We start from the raw sequence: 19,261 nt of genomic DNA, 5'->3' as shown, positions 1-19,261 counted from the left end.
TCCCTACCAATATCGTCAGTCCATTCTTTTTAACTGCTGGATAGAACTTGCAGTTGTGAATGCATTGATGGAAACTTAAGATTGTTTCCTAGGGTCCACGAGCCCGAGCCCAGAGCAGGGAGCAGTGAGCATTCAAAAGGCTGCCTCCACTGTAGCCGGGGTGACAGTACTCACTCCACACCACCGACAGTGCGTGATAGTGTACTTTAAACTTGCAACTTAATGCTGGTGAGGCTGAGCAGGGACCCTGATTTACAAGCCTGCATTCTCTTGTCCACTCGCATCCTTTGCCAGAACTCAGGGGATCCTTTAGCAAACTAGTGGACATTTCCAGACCTCAGAATCCTGACATTCCGGCACTCCAGGGAGCAGCTATCTCCTCTGGATGTCAGGAACTCTTTCACCCCTTTTGCCTTTTGCAGAAACACTGACAATCTTGCTTGACCTTCTTTTCTTTTGTTTGGCAGTTTTTATGCTGACCAATTGGCTAAAGGGGATTTGGAGGGAAGACCAAGTCGAGTGCTATTTTTATTGCTTTTCCTAATGACAGTTTTTTAAAATATATATTTTTAGCTGTCAATGGACCTTTATTTATATGTGGTGCTGAGAATCAAACCCAGTGTCTCTCACATGCTAGGTAAGCACTCTACCACTGAGCCATGACTCCAGCCCCCCATTGACAATTTTGATACTGGCAAATTGCTTCCCAGAAACCTGTACAAATTCACACTACATCCCAGAGCAGTGCACAGCAGGTTCTCCTTTCCTCTGATTGCACCATGCAAAATTTTATCAATGTACTGAAAAATGGTTCTTCAAATTGTATTTCTGGCCAGTGAGATTCAGTACTTATCACACACTTATCACTTGATAAATCTTCATATTCTTTGCTGTTGGAGGGAGAAGTGTGTTCTCCCAATCTGGGGTTTAAAAACTTTTTACTTTGTTTATACCATCTTTTAAAAATTTTATTTGTTCTTTTTAGTTATATACGACAGTAGAATGTTATACTATCTTTGGCCATATAAAGACTTTTATGAAATTCTTAGCAAACCTGAATCTTCATGTGCAAGGGAAGGGAGGTTTGTGATCTCACATATTTAGGGAGATTGTCCTCATTCAGTGATTTTACATTGTCCTCTAGTGTTTGTTCCACATTTAGGTAACTATTTAAAGCAACTTTCATGTACAGGAGGAGAGGATTTGTGTGTGTGGCTTTGAACTTGTGATCCTCCTGTCTCAGCCTCCAGAGCTGCTGGGATTACAGGTGTGTGCCACCATCCCCAGCTGGGGAGTAGTTCTGAACAGAGCAGAATCAACTTTTCCCAAGTACTGAAACAACTGTTGTCAAATATGACTTTTATTATGCATTTTCTTTATATGTGTGTCTTTATGAATGTATATGTCTATTCATACACACAATCATTCACACAGAGAGACACATACTTCAAGCCGTGAAAAATTCTCAGGATTTTGTTAGGTTTAAATAATCTATATATTAATTTGTGGGCTACTGATATCTATATCATGCTGAAAATTCCCATAGAGGTGGATAAATGTCTACTCAAGTCTTCATTTCCATCCTCCATTCATCTCGTATGTTCAGATGTGAGCTGGTTACTGTGTTGCTGCACACTCAAAGCCTTCAGGAGTCAGGAGGAGTATAAACAGTGCAGCAGGGTAGATATGAGGGAATGGCGAGTGGTTTGAATTTTGGAGAACTAGAAATAACATTGTCATAAAGGTATTAGGTTCAGTTAAAACTCAATGCACATTAAACCAATGTTTGTGGACAGCCAGTTGGAATATCCATCTATAGTTCTACTTTACCTTCTCCTTTAGTTTTGGAGTTTTAGAACTGTAACAGCTTCTTTAGTTTAAATGACATAAGTTTGAGACCATTCATCCACCTGGAATTAGGAAAGCAGGTCAAACTTTATTCTCTATCTTCACTGGTTACGGATGAAGTTTTATATAGTTTTAAAAATTTGTTGTTTTGTTTATATGTAAATGAGGAACACATCTCAGTTCTCTTTTAAATCTTTTCTCTATCTCTTTTTTTTTAATCTTTTCTTTTTTTGGAACTGGGAATCAAACCCAGGGCTTTGTGAATGAGAGGCAGATGCTTTGCTGCTGAACTAAATCCCAGCCCTCAGTTCTCTTTTGAAAAGTGATTTTGTATAAAATCTAGCTTCTGAGAACTCTTGAATTTCTAATGAAGTTGTCCTTGTTACCAGTGGTCATGTATCCACATCTCTGCATTCTGAAGTAAAGCCACGGTACCCTGCAGCAGAGACGCTAATGAGAATTGCAGTAGATCTCACCACCTACACTGCTGCTCCTAAGGAAAGGTCTCATAACCGCTCGGCCGACACTCTCGGTCGACTTTCTTATGGTGAAGTCGAACAGCTCTTTGTATGCCATGGTCTTTAATTCTACATTAACATTTGAGTTATTATCATGCTAGGCACTCTGCTGAGCAATTTACATGCATTATTTAATTTTCTCATTAAGTTTTGAGGTAGTACCATTATTATTCCTATGAGACTTAAGTTTACAAAGGATGAACTGCTTCCTCAAAATTAGGGCTAGAAAATGGAAGAGTCAGGATTGGACACCAGATCTACTGGATGTTGGAATAAGTACTTAATTCTGAATAAATATTCAGGAAAAGAGAGGGTTTGGGAAGGTAGTCTGGAATAAGGTATTGGCTGTGGGAGGGCAGGAGGCTTTTTAGGTTATTTTGAGAAATGTGATGAGAATGATGGAATGTCACTGAGGGATTTTAATGAGGCAGAAATGATGTGACCTACACCTCTTTTTTTAAAAAATACAAGTTTGGCTGAAATGCTGATGATGGACAGAGGTAATGGTGCTCCTTGTAAACCAACCAGAAGCCATTTCCATATGCAATAGATTAATACGTATTGGATAAGGGTGATATGATGGAAATGCATTAAATGGGTCAGCTTTTGTACATATTAGGAGATCAAACCTACAGGTCTTGTCAACTGATTAGATGTAGAGGGTGAGGAAGAGGAAAGGGTCAAGAATGTCTCCATAGTATGGATTTTCTCATGATGAGAAAGGTGTGCACGCTGCCTGAAAGATTTCCTGCAATCTTTACATTCATAGGGTCTCTCTCCAGTATGAATTCTCTGGTGTAGAGTAAGAGATCCACTATAGCTAAAGGCTTTCCCACAAATATTACATTCATAAGGCTTTTCTCCAGTATGAATTCTCTGATGCTGAGCAAGGCCTGCATTCTGGCTAAATGTTTTCCTACATTCCTTGCACATATAAGGTTTTTCTCCAGTATGACTTCTCTGGTGTTGTGCAAGGGAGGAACTATTGCTAAAGGCCTTCCCACATTCCACACATTCATAGGGCTTCTCTCCAGTGTGAACCCTCTGGTGCTGATCCAGGTATGCAATCTGGCTAAAGGCTTTCCTGCATACTTTGCATTCATAGGGCTTCTCTCCAGTGTGAACCCTCTGGTGCTGAGCCAGGTGTGCATACTGGCTGAAGGCCTTCCTGCATTCCTTACATTCATAGGGTCTCTCTCCTGTATGAATCCTCTGATGTACAATTAGGTATCCACGATGGCTAAAGGCCTTCCCACACACGTGACATACATAAGGTTTCTCTCCTGTGTGAATCCTCTGATGTTGAGCAAGAAATGAACCATTACTAAAGGCCTTTCCACACTCAATACATTCAAAAGGTCTCTCTCCAGTGTGAACCCTCTGGTGCTGAGTCAGGTGGGCGATCTGGCTGAAGGCCTTTTTACATTCCTGACACTGATAAGGCCTCTCTCCAGTGTGAACCCTCTGGTGCTGAGCCAAGTGTGCGTTCTGGCTGAAGGCCTTCCTACATTCTTTACATTCAAAAGGCTTCTCCCCAGTATGTATTCTTTTATGTTGAGCTAGGTTTGCACTCTGGCTGAAGGTTTTCCCACATTCCACACATGCATAGGGTTTCTCTCCAGTATGAATTCTCTGATGGAGAGTAAGTGATGAGCTCTGATTGAAGACCTTCTCACATTCGTTACATTTCAGAAGTTTCTTTTCTACATACACCTTCTTATGTTTCATTTCAACAGATTTTTTCCGATAACATCTCTTTTGTGGTTCACACTTATGCACTCTTTCTTTGGTGGGGAATCTCTGATGTATATCTAGTCTTGCATCCAGACTGAATGTTTCCCAAGATTTATTACACTCATTACTTTGATCTTCAGGGAGGATTTCTTTATTAGTGATGGTAAGTTGATCAGAATGTAACTCCTGACTTCCAAACTTGTTCTTAAACCAGTCCTCACTTACACAGTGTTTCCAACTGGGGCACACAAGGCTATGAGAGAGATGGCTTCTTCCCAATGTCACTGCTTTGGCGGATTCTTGATAAACATCTTGCTTTGATGAAAAGTCACTGTTTTTAAATAGATACTCCCAATCTAAAATATATCAATAAAACAAACATATTTTGTATTTTTTTCATTATAAGAAATTTCTAAAACAAAAATGGGAAAATGAAATGCTAAAGTATTTCAAAATTTATGTCTCAATGCATTCTAAGACTTATAAAGTACAAACAACGAGAGCTTAAGAAAGGTGATTCAGGAAATAAAATAATCATATATAACCAGTAAGGTGATATTAGAAGAGCAAAACACTGAAGAGGTCATTGAAAATCACAATTGCTGTTTTATATCTAAGTTAATATTATAGTCTTCATCTTTCCTCTATTGCTGCAGTTTATTCTGCATTCAATCTAAGTTGGTTATCTTTAAAAAGTAGATTTTAAAAACTAAATGCAGTCTTGCCTGCCTGTAATCCCAGCAACTCAGGAGGCTGAGGACCACAAATTCAAAGCCACAAGACCCTGTCTCAAAATAAAAAAAAAAAAAAAAAAAATAAGAAGGCCTGAGGATGGGGGTGGTGTATCTCAGTAGTAGAGTGCCCCCTGTGTTCAATTCCAGTAACAACAATAACAAAAAGCACCAAGTGTAAAATGTCAAGAATATAGCTAATAAGCCTCCATGGATCCCCCAAAACTAAAGACACACCAGAAGCCTTAGGATGCACATGAAACTGCTTGTTCATCAAGCTATATGTGTGAACTTTTGCAATTAGAGAAAGGTCTTTCTGAGCATAATTTTCTATATGCTAAATTCCAACTAAACATACATTTTCTTTCAATTGATCCTTGAAGCTAAGATTCCTTTACATAAAACAAAAATTTTGTATCAAGCTACTTGCTTTTATTAACAGCCCAGGCCTTAATCTGCCTTCTCCTTTCCAGTGATTTCTTACCAGCGTACATTAAAATCAAAATCCCTAGCCTGGTCTATAATCCCGTGGGGCCTGTTCTCTGATCCCTTCCACCTGTCCTTCTCCTGCCTACTGGGCTTCAGCTAGTGGGTATTCCCACGTGAAAGTGCCTGCCCCGAATACTTTCTTCCCTCCCTCAGTGGGCTGCACTCGGTCTGCTCACACATTACCTCTCTAGGTGACCTTCCTTGACCTCCCAATATAAATTACTACACACTTAGCACTATCTGTTCTTTGTCTTGCACTTCATAGCACTTAACTTAGTTCGCATTATCATACATGTTAATTTAATCTCTGTCATCACGAGAATGGACACTTGTATATGCAGGAACCATCCTTTCCTATTTCTTGAATACCCATTGCCTAGAATAGGCCAGGATTAGGATTGTGAATCAATAATACTTGAAATGCCACATTAATTTGTCCTTTCATTTGAATGATCTGCTTGCACAAATGAAGTAAATGACTGAAATACTACTAGAAAACTGGATATATCACAGTAGATAAGGAAGTGTGGTAGAAAACTATCAAGACAACAGATCTGAATTGCAGCTGATTACTCCTGCTGCCTTTCCTCAATGCTCTTGCAGACTCCTACCCTGTAGCTAAATAATCACACACCAACTCATGAATGTCCCCTAGAAAGTCAACATGAAGAGGCAGTCCTAAAGACTCAATCTAGGCAAACTCAGGATTAAATTCATAAAACTGTAATAAGAAAGTAAAAATAAAAGTAGTATGATTTTTAATATTAATTCTCAATGGACTGATAAGTGAAGGATCTATATTATATTCATTACAGCCATACAACTCTCAGATTTTAGAATATATCAGAATTACCTACAGAACTTGTTAAAATATAGATTGCTGAACCTCAGGAGGCTGAGACAGGAGAATCACAAGTCAAAGGCCAACCCTGGCAACTTAGTGAGACCCCTCCCTCAAAATAAAAAAAATAATAATAGTTCACTAAATGCCTACACACATAAATAGAGTTGGGATGCAGCTTATAGTAGTGCACCCCTGCGTCCAATCCCCAGTACCACAAATAGAAAAAACATGCAGATCGCTGGGCTCCATGCACAGAGTTTCTGAGTAGGTCTGGGAAGAGAGCTGAATATCCAAATTTCTAATGAGTTCCCAGGTGACGCTGCTCATCTCAAGATCATATTTTTGAGTACTACTGCCCAACAGCAGCCACTGAAAACATAATGTAAAAAGGGTACACCTAAAACGCCAGGAAATAAATTAACATTCTAAAACATATTCAAATAAGCTAAAAGAAGAGGAAAACAGAAGAATAAAAGAGCAAAGGAAAAAAAAATGATAATGGCAGACCAAAATCAAGCTATCTAAATAATTACAGGTTGAGTATCTCTTATGGTCAGAACCAGAAGTACTTTGGATATTAGGGTTTTTTTTTGCATTTTTGAAAAAAAAAAAAATATATATATATATATATATATATATATATATATATATAAAAGTAAACATCTTAGGGATGGGACCTAAGTGGAAACACAAAACTAATTTACATTTCATATAAACTTTCATGTAGCTTGAATGTAATTTTATACAATATTTTAAATAATTTTGTGGATAAAACAAGTCTCATGGTGTGGAATTTTGCACAAATGGCATGTCAGCATTCAAAAGTTTCAGATTTGGGGGAATTTCAGATTTCTGGATTGGGGATGTTCAACCTGCATACTAAATATTAATGGATTTCCTAACCAGTTAAAGGGTAGCATGCTGTCCACAGTAACATGCTGTCCACAGTAACATGCAAACAGTAAGTACAGGCCAGAGTGCCTCTGTTCATACAGATAAAACAGACTTCAAAGGAGAGTATCACCAAAAACAAGGAGGGATATATCACAATGATAAATGATCAAGTCATCAGGAAATTATAATTATTAATGTGTATGCATCTAATGCATAGCCACATATACCTTAAAACAAAATTTGACAATATTAAGTACTAAAGGATACTGTATAATCATAGTAAGTGATTTCAATATGTTATATCCAGCAATTGATAAAACTAGATAAAAATTAGTAGATACATAGAAGATAATGTCTGGATTAACTAACTTGATGTAATTTATATTAACAGAACACTATGCACATCAACTGTACAGCAAGTATTGATGGCATGTTCAATAAGATAGATGGAATGTTGGTTCATAAGCCAAGTCTTAGTAAACAGTATGTTCTTTAACCTCAACAGAATTAAATTAAAAATGAATAAATAATGATGTCTAGTAAAATTCACACATCTGTGAAATTATATAGAAACAATTCATTTCTATATAATTCATGAGTCAAAGAGTTTAATAAAAGAAATCAAAAAATATCTTATATTGACCAATAATGATAATATAACACACGGAAATTTGTAAGATGTAGCTAAAACAGTACTTAAAGGAAACTCTTTTAAGATACTTATAGTAGAAAAAAAAACTAAAAGTATAAATATCAACAATCTAGGTGAGAAGAAAAACCAGAATAAACCCAAGGAAAATAGAAAAAAAAAAAAAAAGCTAACTAGAGAAAATAACAAAATAGAAAACAATTGACAGAGAAGTAAAACCAAAAGTAGGTTCACTGAAAAGATCACTGATTAGGGAGAAAAAAAAAATAAAGAATAGAAGTCAGAAAAATCAGAGCTTTAAAGAGGAGTCTGGTGTGATAGAATGCACTTGGAATCCTAGCCATGCAGGAGGCCAAGGCAGGAGGCCCACAGTTTCAAGGCCAGCCTCAGCCACTTAGAAAGACCCTGAATCAGAATAAAAATACAATGGGCTGGGGATGCAGCTGAATGGTAGAGCACCCCTGCATTTAATTCCCAGTACCACAGACAAAACACAAAACAACAACAACAACAAAAACTGAAAAGAATTATCATATACCTTATAGACATTAAGAAGAAAATATTATGAACAACATATACATAAACTGGACAACTCAGATAAACTGTATAAATCCCTTGAAAGATATACCCTACTAGAGTTGATTCAAGAAGAATTATATAACAAAAATAACCCTTATATCCATTAAGTCTATTCATGCATAAAAATATTCCACATAAACAGCATTCCAGGCATAGATGTCTTAACTAATGAGTTCCACCAGTGTAGGGGAAAACCAATACTATTATACCCAACTCTTTCATAAAATAGGAGACGATAAAATACTTCCCAACATGTTTCCATAATGCCAGCATTATCTTGGTAAGGAAATTACAAAAGGATAAATCCATGTAGCATATGAACATAAATGTAAAATATTTAGTCAAACTTTGCCAAATCAAATGCAGGACAATATGAAAAGCATAATCTTAACCAAGTAGAGTTTTATCCCTGGAAAGCAAATTGGTTTAATATTTGAAAATCATCAATGCAATTCATCATATTAATACAGAATAAAGATGAAAAACTGCATGATCATGTTTAGAATGAGTATTTGACCCATTATAAAAAATTTTAGGGGCTGGGGCTAGAGGTCAGTGGTAGAACACTTGCCTAGCATGTGTGAGGCACTGGGTTCAATTCTCAGCACCACATATAAATAAATGAATAACATAAAGATCCATCAATATCTAAAAAATATATTTTAAAAGGAATTGCTTCGAATTCATCAAGATTATCTAAGGAAAGAACTATAACTTACATCAAGGGAATAGGGATAGAATACATTTCCTTTCAAGAATGGCACAACATAAATATATCTGTTCTTACCACTTGTATTCAACATTGTATAGGAGATGCTAGCCATTGCAATACATCAAGAAAAAGAAATGATCAGAAAGTAAGAAATAAAACTGTGTATGCAGATGTTATAAGTGTGTTTTCGAAAAATCCTCAGAAATATATAAAAGAACTCCTAGAATCCTATATGAAACTCTTTAAGATACTTATAGTAGAAAGTAGTTAATATAAAAACACTTTACATTCTTTGCATACAAGCAGAACACTATTGGAAAACAGAATTTTTAAAAATTATATTTATAGTGATACCCCAAAACCATAAAAGATTCTGGAAAAAATTTAAAAAGCTATACAACATCACTACACTAAATACTATAAAATAATCCTATGAGAAATTAAAGTATACTAAATGGCTTATTAAAACACACTCATGGGGGCTGAAGTTGTGGCTCAGTAGTAGAGCTCTTGCTTAGCATGTGTGAGGCATTAGGTTCGATCTCCAGCACCACATAAAAATAAATAAATAAAGGTATTGTCTCCATCTACAACTAAAAAAATATTTAAAAAAAAAACATATTCATGATTAGAAGAATCAAAAAAAATTTTTTTTCAGGGAGGGATTACCTGGGATTGAACTCAGGGGCACTTGACCACTGAGCCACATCCCCAGCCCTATTTTGTATTTTATTTAGAGACAGGGTCTCACTGAGTTGCTTATTGCCTTGCCACTGCTGAGGCTGTGAATTCATGATCTTCCCGCCCCAGCCTCCTGAGCTGCTGGGATTATAGGCATGCGCAACCGCACCTAGCTAAGAATGTTGTTAAGGTGTCACTTCTCTCTCAATGGGTACATGGATTCAACATAATCCCAACCAAAACCCAACCTTGTTGAAGAGAAATTCTAAACTTCATTCTAAAATGCAAATGACTTACAATAGTCAAAGTGATTTAACAAATGGCACAATCTGAAATCAAAATTAATCATAATGCTACAGCAATCAAGGCAATGTGGTTCTGGTGAAAGGATAAATGTATAAATTTCCAGGTGCAGTGGTACCTGCCTGAAATCCCAGTGGTTGGGAGACTGACACAGGAGGATCTCAAGTTCAAGACCAGCCTCAGCAACCTAACGAGACCCTAAGAAACTCAGTGAGACCCCGTCTCAAAACAAAATAAAAAGCTGGGAATGTAGCTCAATGGTAAATTGTCCCCAGGTTAATCCCCAGTACAAATAAAACAGAACAGAACAAAACTACAATACCACCATTATAATGACTTAGATTAAAAATAATACTGATAATAACAATATTTTTTGAGGGCATAAAGCAAACAAAATGCTTATATATTGCTAGAGGTTATGTACAATGGACAGTCCCTCTGGGAATCTTTGGCAGTTTCTTATGAAGTTAAACGTATAATTATCATATGACCTAGTTTAGATATTTACTCAAGAGAAATGAAAAGAACTGTCTACCCAATGTTCTTCACATGACAGCTTCATAGCAGCTTTATTTATAATAGCCCAAACTGGAAACAACACAGGTGGGTGATCTGTTTATCCATTCACAATGGATGCTATCAATGTAAAACTCCTCACCAATCAAAGGATCAACGTGGGACTGGGGTTGTGGATCAGTGGTAAAGCGCTTGCCTCGAGTGTGAGGCACTGGGTTCAATCTTCAGCACCAGGTAAAAACAAACAGACGCTGTGTCCACCTACAACTAAAAAGATAATAACCACAAAAAAGGAGCCACATATTCATACATGAACAATGTGGGCAGATTTCAAGATCATCATGCCAAGTGAGAGATGCTGGACAGAACCTAAGCCACAGTAGATGATTTCATTTAGTTTGGCTGCAACCTAATCTAATGTGACAAAGAAAATATCAGTATTCACTTGGAACTGGAGATGGAGAAAAGGGTGGACTGCACAGAGCTAGATGTAATCTTTTTTTCTTTTTCCTTTTTTTTTTTTGTGGTAAAAGGGATGAATCGGGGGTCTTGGACATGCTCTACTCAGCTATTCCTCCACCCCATAAGTAGTCTTTTGGTATCTAAATACTATGTGGCTTGATTGTGGTGAAGATTTAAGGATATATGCAAATATCAGAACTACTTAAGTTGTATAATTTATGTAGATACAATTTACTGTTTATAAATATCCTTAATATTAATAGGATCTGATAAAATACAATAGAACAAGTAGATCAAAATATATTAAAACCAGAAAATTATTTTTTAAACAATTCTTCAGTGAAAGGGAACTTTAAAATTGTAGATTATTTGGGAAATGGCAATAACAAAACTTTTAAATGTCAAAGTCTATAGGAGAGAGTTCTAGAAAAAGATTTAAAATACATAGCTCTTAATAATTTCATTACTGAATAAAAGAAAATGAAATTAACATATTAAGCTCTCATTTCAGCAACATAGAGAACAAAATAAATAAGAAAATTAGAAGGAAAAAGTCAGTAAGGGAAGAAAAGCAAAAGAACAAAGAACTGAAAAAGAGAAGAGCAGTAACACTAAAAAGAGAAATCCATTAGCTGGGTCTTGAAAAAGAAAACTGATTTATGAGTGGCAACCTAATAAATTAAAAAAAAACAAAAAAACAATGACTATATAAAATAAGAAACTTGCCAGGCGTGGTGGCACATGCCTGCAATCCTAGCAATTCAATAGGCTGAGGCAGAGAGATCAAAAGTTCAAGGTCAGCCTCAGCAACTTAGACCAAGTCTAAAAAAAAAAAAAAAAGGCAGGGGGTGGGGCTGGGGCTGGGGATCTGGCTCAATGGTAGACTGCCCCAGTACTATCAAAGGAAAGACTAAAGAGACTGGGAGAGCGCTCGCCTAGCATGTGCAAGGCCCTGGGTTCAATCCTCAGCACCACATATGAATAAATAAATAAAATAAAGCTTAAAAAAAAAAAAGATTACTTTGATCAAAATCATGGGAAAAAAATCTGATAATGAAAAGGATAGTTATGTAACCAAAGACAAATCTACAGAGTCAATTTACTACAAAGGACCCTGAGAAAGTTGTCAAAGATCTGCTTTTGATAAGACTTTAAGTCTTTACCTCTCAAACTCTCAAGACAGGTGATCTCATTCATTCACACTGACATCTTTAAATTAGATTTTTTTTTTGAACCTCTGTCTTCCAATCCAGTTGCATGTTGCATTTCTACACTTGGAAACCTTCATATGTCATGAGAATAAATCTATTTCCCCAGCAAAATTCCTCATCTTTCCTCCTACCGAGATATTTTCTTATGATTGTTTCTATTAAGTGCTATCACCTTCCAGTTACTTAGACTTGAAAATAAAACTAGAGCTGGGTATGGTGGCCAATACCTGTAATCCCAGAGGCTCGGGAGGCTGAGGCAGGAGGATCACAAGTTCAAAGCCAGCCTCAGCAAAAGCGAGGTACTAAGCAACTCAGTGAGACCCTATTCCTAAATAAAATACAAAATAGGCCGCAGATGTGTCTCAGTGGTCGAGTACCCTTGAGTTCAATCCCTGGTATGCCAATTAAAAAAAAAAAAATAGAAATGCTTTATTTTTTATTTTTTTTTTTTTATGGTTTATAAAACTCTTTAATAATCACAAGAATTTAGCAAGGTGTTGTGCTCAAAACAGAAACTCAGTGAAATAATAAGTGAATAAAAAATGAATCAATCCTTCAATCAAAGGAATAAATATCTGGAAAGGAACAAAGTCTGGATTTAAACAAATAGAATGAATAACTAGTGCAAAACTAGACAAGGACAAGGAGACACTGACATTTGGACCCACAGATCAGGAAAATGAGTCATCGGAGAAGGTAATAATTTGTGAGAAGATATACAAAAACAATAAATCAAGGCGCTATGCTAAAAATATTACTTCTCAGGCCTCTGCCTTGAATAGAGCCCCCAGGAAGCATCCATTCTGAGCTGGAGCTACACTCCCTAGCAGTGTGCCTCCTAGTTCTCTCACTCACCAGGGCATGTTCCTCTTGTTCCTTCCTTCTTCACAATCCAGGGCTCTTTTCCTTGCTCCAATAATGAGATCACATCTGGCTTAGAAAAAGAAATCCCTGCTTACAAGAGATAAAAGAGGAATTAGCCACACCTGTAAATTAGTCAAGTTTCTTGGTCATGGGGGGGGTGGTGGTGGCGCATCATAGGAAGAAGATAAAGAAGTGGTAAAATATTCTGAAAAATGGGGAAGATGAAATTGCAGGACCACACTAATGAAGACACCAATTCTACAAAACTCCACCTATTTGGGGGAGCATAAGAAAAAAGACTTTTATATGGGGTCTTGCTATGCTGGCCAGGCTGGCCCTGCTGGGCTCTAGCAACTCTCCTGTCACAGCCTCTGAGGTAGATGAGACTACAGGCACACACCAGGGCACCCCGCTCAAGAAAGAATCGTTCAGGAGGCACACTGGAGGCTCTCCAAACACTGGAACGCAAACCTGCATAGAAATTTTGAATTATAAGGAGTCCTCCTTACCCAGTGATACCAGGCTCCTATAGTTCTCCAACATGACCTTCCTGTACAAAGTCCTCTGAGTGGGGTTCAGCCATTCCCACTCCTCTTGAGTGAAACTTACAGACACATCCCCAAATGTCACCAAATCCTGAAATGACACAAACACATATTTGTTCAATTAGTGTTTAAATCCTACTATGGGCCTAAGTGAAAGAGTTAAATTGTCTACGGTTTTGGATATAATATTGCATATAGAAAAATCTTCTGACAGTGTACTAAGTTCAGAGAAATTCGTGTCAAATAACTGGTAGATGACTTTTCTGCTTGCTTTGATGGAAAGTATACAATTTCAGAGAGAATAGCTATTGGGATGGAAAAGATCTACCATACATACATACACACACAAAATTGGGCTGATGGAAAACTGTAATCAATCAAGAATAAACTAATAGGTTATTCATACTAAATGTCAGGGCATTTCCCAATCTGGGGGAACCAGGATACACTAGGGAAGTAAACAAGATGTTATATAATAAGTAATGGGTGAATATTATTTAAAGTAGTCACTAAAAGGTTATAAAGTTGATAGCACTTAATAAGATAATAAGGGGAAAATGCTTGATTTATCAGAAGGCAAAAAAGGAGAAATAAAGGAACCAAGAAAAAATGGTATAAATGGAAAACAAACAGAAAAATGGTAGGTTTAGACACACATTCATGAGTAATAACATTAAATGAAAATGTACTAAACACTAATTAAAAGACCAAGATTACCATATTGGATTTTAAAAAAACAACTATACGCTATTTGTAAGAGTCATACTTTAAATATAATCTCTGTTGGCAGAGATTCTCAAAAGGTATGCATTAAAATAACACTGAGAGACAGGCACAGTGGTGCATGCCTTTAATTCCAGTGACTCAGGAGGCTGAGGCAGGAGGATCATGAGTTCAAAGCCAAGCTCAGCAAAAGCGAGGTGCTGAGCAACTCAGTGAGACCCTATCTCTAAATAAAATACAAAACAGGGCTGGGGATGTGGCTCAGTGGTTGAGTACTCCTGAATCAATCCCCAGTACCAAAAAAAAAAAAAAAAAAAAAAAAAAAATCACACTGGGGTGATCATGGTAGACCATGCCTACAATCCCATGACACAGGAGGCTGAGGCAGAAGGCTGCAAGTTCTATTGGTAGTGTTGCTGTAGATTATTTCTCACTCACCAGGGCATGTTCCTCTTGCAGGCCAAATCTGGCCTGCATTTCTCATACAACCATTCTCTGTATTTTAATCTTGTTTTTTAATGTTTACCCTACAAAATCTCTAAGTGTAAGGAAGAATGTTCTTTTCTAAGTGAATAATCCATCCTTTCTCCACTGATTTAAAACTATACCAGTACATTATCATATAATAAGCAAACTAGTAGATGTTAAATTCTACATAGACAATGTCTATTTTTATTTTCCACAGCACTTAGTTCACAGTCTTTAGTAACTACATGTTCAGTGAATGAGTAAATATTTTCCATTCTTATGGAATTCTTATATTTGTTTCTGGACATTATCTACTGATCTTTTCATGTTTCTTCTAGTTCCAATTCCATAGGCTATTACAATTTTCATTATTATAGATCTTTTCCATTTTTTTAAAAATGTAGCTTCAAGTGCTTCCCCCATAACTCTCTTTTTTTAAAAAAAGTATCAATTTTCCACATTAATTCCACTAATCTTAACTGGATGGCCTAGAATATCATAGCTGCAGCCTCCTGTGAACTCAGGATGTCCCTAAAATGAGAATTTACTATTCCCATAAAATTCTACCCTTCAAAATCCACCAAAGTACCTACAAAAAGCCCTGCCTCAGCTGATCCACACTCTTATGCTCAAGATACAATACATCTCACTCCTCAAAATCACCTCAAATAATGTGCTCAGTGGAGGTGCGGAATGTTCCTTGAATAAAGATGAAAATACAAATTAGGGGAAAATAAGGAAGTTCATGGCTTTTCGGGGACTTCCTTTTTTTCTGGAATGAAAGATATAAGGAGCAAGTCACTCATAAATGAGATTTTTTAAACTTGTTTTTTAATTTTTATTTTTGTTTATTTTTTAAATTTTCATGTGGTGCCAGGGATCGAACCCAGTACCTCACACATGCTAGGCAAGAGCTCTACCACTGAGTCCAACACCGGCCCCATAAATGAGATTTTGTTAGGCTGGGGCATTCTGGCAGAAAAGTTAAATGTTCGTATAACCTGAAGAATAAGATGGTGTTTTAGAGAAATGCTTCTTACCTTTGACATGGCTTTAAGACTTCTTAAGAGTTTATGAGTTCTTCTGTCCTCCTCCGTCAAATTCCTCTCTGGAAGAGGGGCAGGGTCCTGAGAAAATAGAGCTGGAGAGGGAAAAAGAAACCATAGAGTGCCAGATTAGCTCAGCAGCTCCCAAGGTGACCAGCCTAGAAACAATCTTTCCTTCCCTCTCTTCCTCCCGCAACTGAAGCTTTCAGTGTCACTGAATTGAGACATTTATCTAAACTGACAATTCTTTTTCAAAAGAATTCTGAACTTACAATTTACAATTATATCTCAAGAATACAATGTACAATTTGTGCATAAATTATCTACTCATTTTAAATTATAAACAATAACTGGGGCTGAGGCTCAGTGATAGAGCACCTTGCACATGTGAGGTACTGCGTTTGATCCTCAGCACCACACAAAAATAAATAAATAAAGATACTGTGTCCATCTACAACTAAAAAAATATTTCAAAAATAAAAGGACAATAACAGCAACTACAGAATGGCATTATCAAGGAAGGATTTTCCACTCTTTTCATTCATGAAGGCTTTTCATCAGTGGAATTACAGAGGTTGACTCCGGAGGCTGAGGCAAGAGTATCAAGTCTGAGGCCAGCCTCAGCAACTTAGTAGGACCCTGTCTAAAAAAATAAAATCCAAAAAATACCCAAAGTGTCATGGTAATAATTAAGCCAAACTGGAAATGAGGTCTTAATTTTTAGTCTTTCTACCATTTGATGATGTTGAAAGGAAATATGTCCCAACCTTTTAAAAAGAATTAAGAGAGAAAGCCACCAAGTGAATGCATTAGGGAAAGCACTTTATACAGAGTGGGCATCAGAGGGGTCATGTGGTCTGAAGACATTAGACAAGAGTCAGGACAACCTGCTTTGGGTCCTGGCTGATAACAAATGCACCTAAAAACCAAGCTCTTAACTTCTCTGAGCATTTCCTGAGAAAGGGTCGATAGAGGTAAGAGACAAGGCTCTTGGTGGACAGTCACTGGAACCTCTTAACCCTGAGTTCTTTTCCACTAGAGCTCACTAACTTGAAGAATAAAGCAATAAGCAGCAGCATCGAGGCTGGAGGTATAGCTCAGTGGTAGAGTGCTTGTCTAGCATCTGGCATCCCTGAGTTCCATCTCTAGCACTGCAGGGGAAAAAACAAACAAACTAAAACAACAACAACAAAACAGAACAAAGCAGCATAGTGAGTATAAGAAGCTGTAGCTGGGCACCGTGGCCCACACCTGCAATCCCAGCTAACCAGGAAGCTAAGGCCGTAGGATCCCAAGTTTCAATCTAACCTGGGCAATTTAGCAAATTGTGTCTCAAAATAAAACACAAAGAAGGCTGGGGACGCAGTAAAGTGGTAGAGCACTTGCCCAGTATATGGGGTGGAGAGGGCCCTGGGCCTGGGATCAGAAGGCTTAAATTCAAACACCCAGTCCACCACACCCAGCTACACCCAGTCCAACTCTGTTCAGTCTCACATGATCCCACAGTGACAGTCTTACACAGTCAGACTCCAAGGGTCATACCATCTGACACAGTCATAATCCCAGTTACAGGACCTCTGATACAGGGTGGCAGGGGTTCACTGTCACACAGTGTCATGTGCTCTACTGTCACAGTCCAGATCACAGTGTTATGTTGTCACATGGTGACAGACATTCTATCTCAGTCTCATACACCCCCCCATACTGACACCGTCTCATACTGTCACAGTGTTACACACATGCTCTCAGCCTCACAGCAGTGTTCAGGGAGTCACGGGCCCCATCTCACATGATGGGGTGGTCTCATACTGTCATAGAGAGCTTCAGACACATTTTCATTCTCTCACATTGTTACAGGGTGGCACAACCAACACACACTGTCACACACTGTCCAGGCTCCCTTGCATAGATTTGTAGATCTCATACTGTTACACAATGTCACAACTTCACTTCCAGTCTTACATGGTGTCATGGGCCCCCTAATACTTGGTGGCACAATGTCACACTATCATACTCTGAAAGCCTCAGCTGTGAGCACAGCCTGTGCATGTGGGCGTGGTGTCACCTGTCACACAATGTCACTCTCGTCTCAGTGGCAAGCACAGCCTGTGCACACTTGTGTGGTGTCACACTATCACACACAGTGTCACATTCTCACAGCCTCACATGCCAGCATGGCCCATGCACATTGGCACAGTGTTACACTGTCACACAGTGTGTCAGTCTCAGCTGCGAGCATGGCCCATACACGCTGTTACACTGTCACAGTGTCACACTCAGTCTCAGTTGTGAGCTGGGCCAGCACACACTATCACAGTATCACACTCAATCTCAGCCATGAGCACAGCCCATGCACGCTGTCACAGTGTCACACTCTCAGTCTGAGCCGTGAACACAGCCCATGCACTCTATCACGCTGTCACATACAGTGTCACACTCTGAGTCTCAGCTGCGAGCACAGCCCATGCACTCTGTCACACAGTGTCACACTCTCAAGTCTCAGCTGGGAGCACAGCCCATGCACTCTGTCACACAGTCTCAGCCGCGAACACAGCCCATGCACTCTGTCACACACAGTGTCACACTCTCAGTCTCAGCTGCGAGCACAGCCCATGCACTGTCACGTTGTCACACACAGTGTCACAGTCTCAGCATCGAGGACGGCCGTGCACGTGGGCGCGATGTCATACTGTCACCCCCACAGTCTCAGCCTCAAGCACGGCCCGCGGGCGCGGTGTCATACTGTCATACACAGTGTAACACTCTCAGTCTCGGGCGCGGTGTCCCTGGTCGCGCCCTCCCACGCCGTCCCCCGGCCCCTGCTCTGCTCACCGCCTCCTCGCTCGGGCGCGCGCGGGCGGGCCGGGGCTGAAACTCCGCCGACCGCCGCGCTCACAAAGGCGCCCCGCGCCGGCGCAGGCGGCCGCGACCGCGGGGGCCGCCGGGAGTGGAGTGCGGCGCGGAGCGCGCTGGGAGGCTGAAGGGACGCCAGCCACAGGCTCCGCCCCCGGGGGCCGCGGAGCCTCAGCCCCCTGCCCGCCCAGACGCCAGGACTGGGGCAGGCAGAGTGCGCAGGCGCGACTCGCGGTCGGACGAGTGCGCATGCGCAGCCGGAGTCTGGTCACTACATCCCGGAGCGCCTGCCGCCTACGGCCGCTGTGTGGCGTCTGGGAGAATCCACTAGGGTAAAGGGACGGCCTTATGAGGACCGAGCCAGGTGTTGACGTCGTCCCCTTTTTCTGATCTTCTACCTTTTGGGAAATGTCCAACGAACTCGTCTCTCCGTCCTTCTCACCAGAGTCACCAACGACGCACGGCCTGAGCGGAGCAACTTAGAAGTTGAGGAAGGACAAGTCCGGTGTGTCCCAAAGGCCTCAGTTGAGGCCTCAGGAAAGGGCACGTGGGATCTGGGGCAGGTCGGAGACAGTCAGGCACCAGTAGCCG

At 39.3% G+C, this 19,261-nt stretch overlaps 1 protein-coding gene across 3 annotated transcripts; it reads right to left on the bottom strand.

Annotated features, from left to right (window-relative positions):
* Window positions 1-1,423: 1,423 nt before the first annotated feature.
* Znf583 (zinc finger protein 583) lies at window positions 1,424-18,748 on the bottom strand. Of its 3 annotated transcripts, none has more exons than XM_034635283.2 (5): window positions 18,650-18,748; window positions 15,812-15,912; window positions 13,545-13,671; window positions 13,027-13,122; window positions 1,424-4,456 (listed from the first exon to the last, which is right to left on the bottom strand). In XM_034635283.2, exons 2-5 carry the CDS (start codon window positions 15,818-15,820, stop codon window positions 2,982-2,984), a joined length of 1,707 nt encoding a protein of 568 aa, XP_034491174.2. In that variant the 5' UTR covers window positions 15,821-15,912; window positions 18,650-18,748; the 3' UTR covers window positions 1,424-2,981. The 3 variants fall into 3 exon arrangements, with proteins under 3 accessions (XP_034491174.2, XP_071461243.1, XP_071461244.1); XM_071605142.1 differs by having other exon boundaries at window positions 13,027-13,101; XM_071605143.1 differs by lacking the exon at window positions 1,424-4,456 and adding an exon at window positions 10,556-10,765 and having other exon boundaries at window positions 13,027-13,125.
* Between the last annotated feature and the right edge of the window lie 513 nt (window positions 18,749-19,261).

This window comes from Marmota flaviventris, chromosome 18 (genome assembly GCF_047511675.1).
Source record: "Marmota flaviventris isolate mMarFla1 chromosome 18, mMarFla1.hap1, whole genome shotgun sequence".
Taxonomy (NCBI): domain Eukaryota; kingdom Metazoa; phylum Chordata; class Mammalia; order Rodentia; family Sciuridae; genus Marmota; species Marmota flaviventris.
This window is presented reverse-complemented; position numbering and strand designations above follow the sequence as displayed.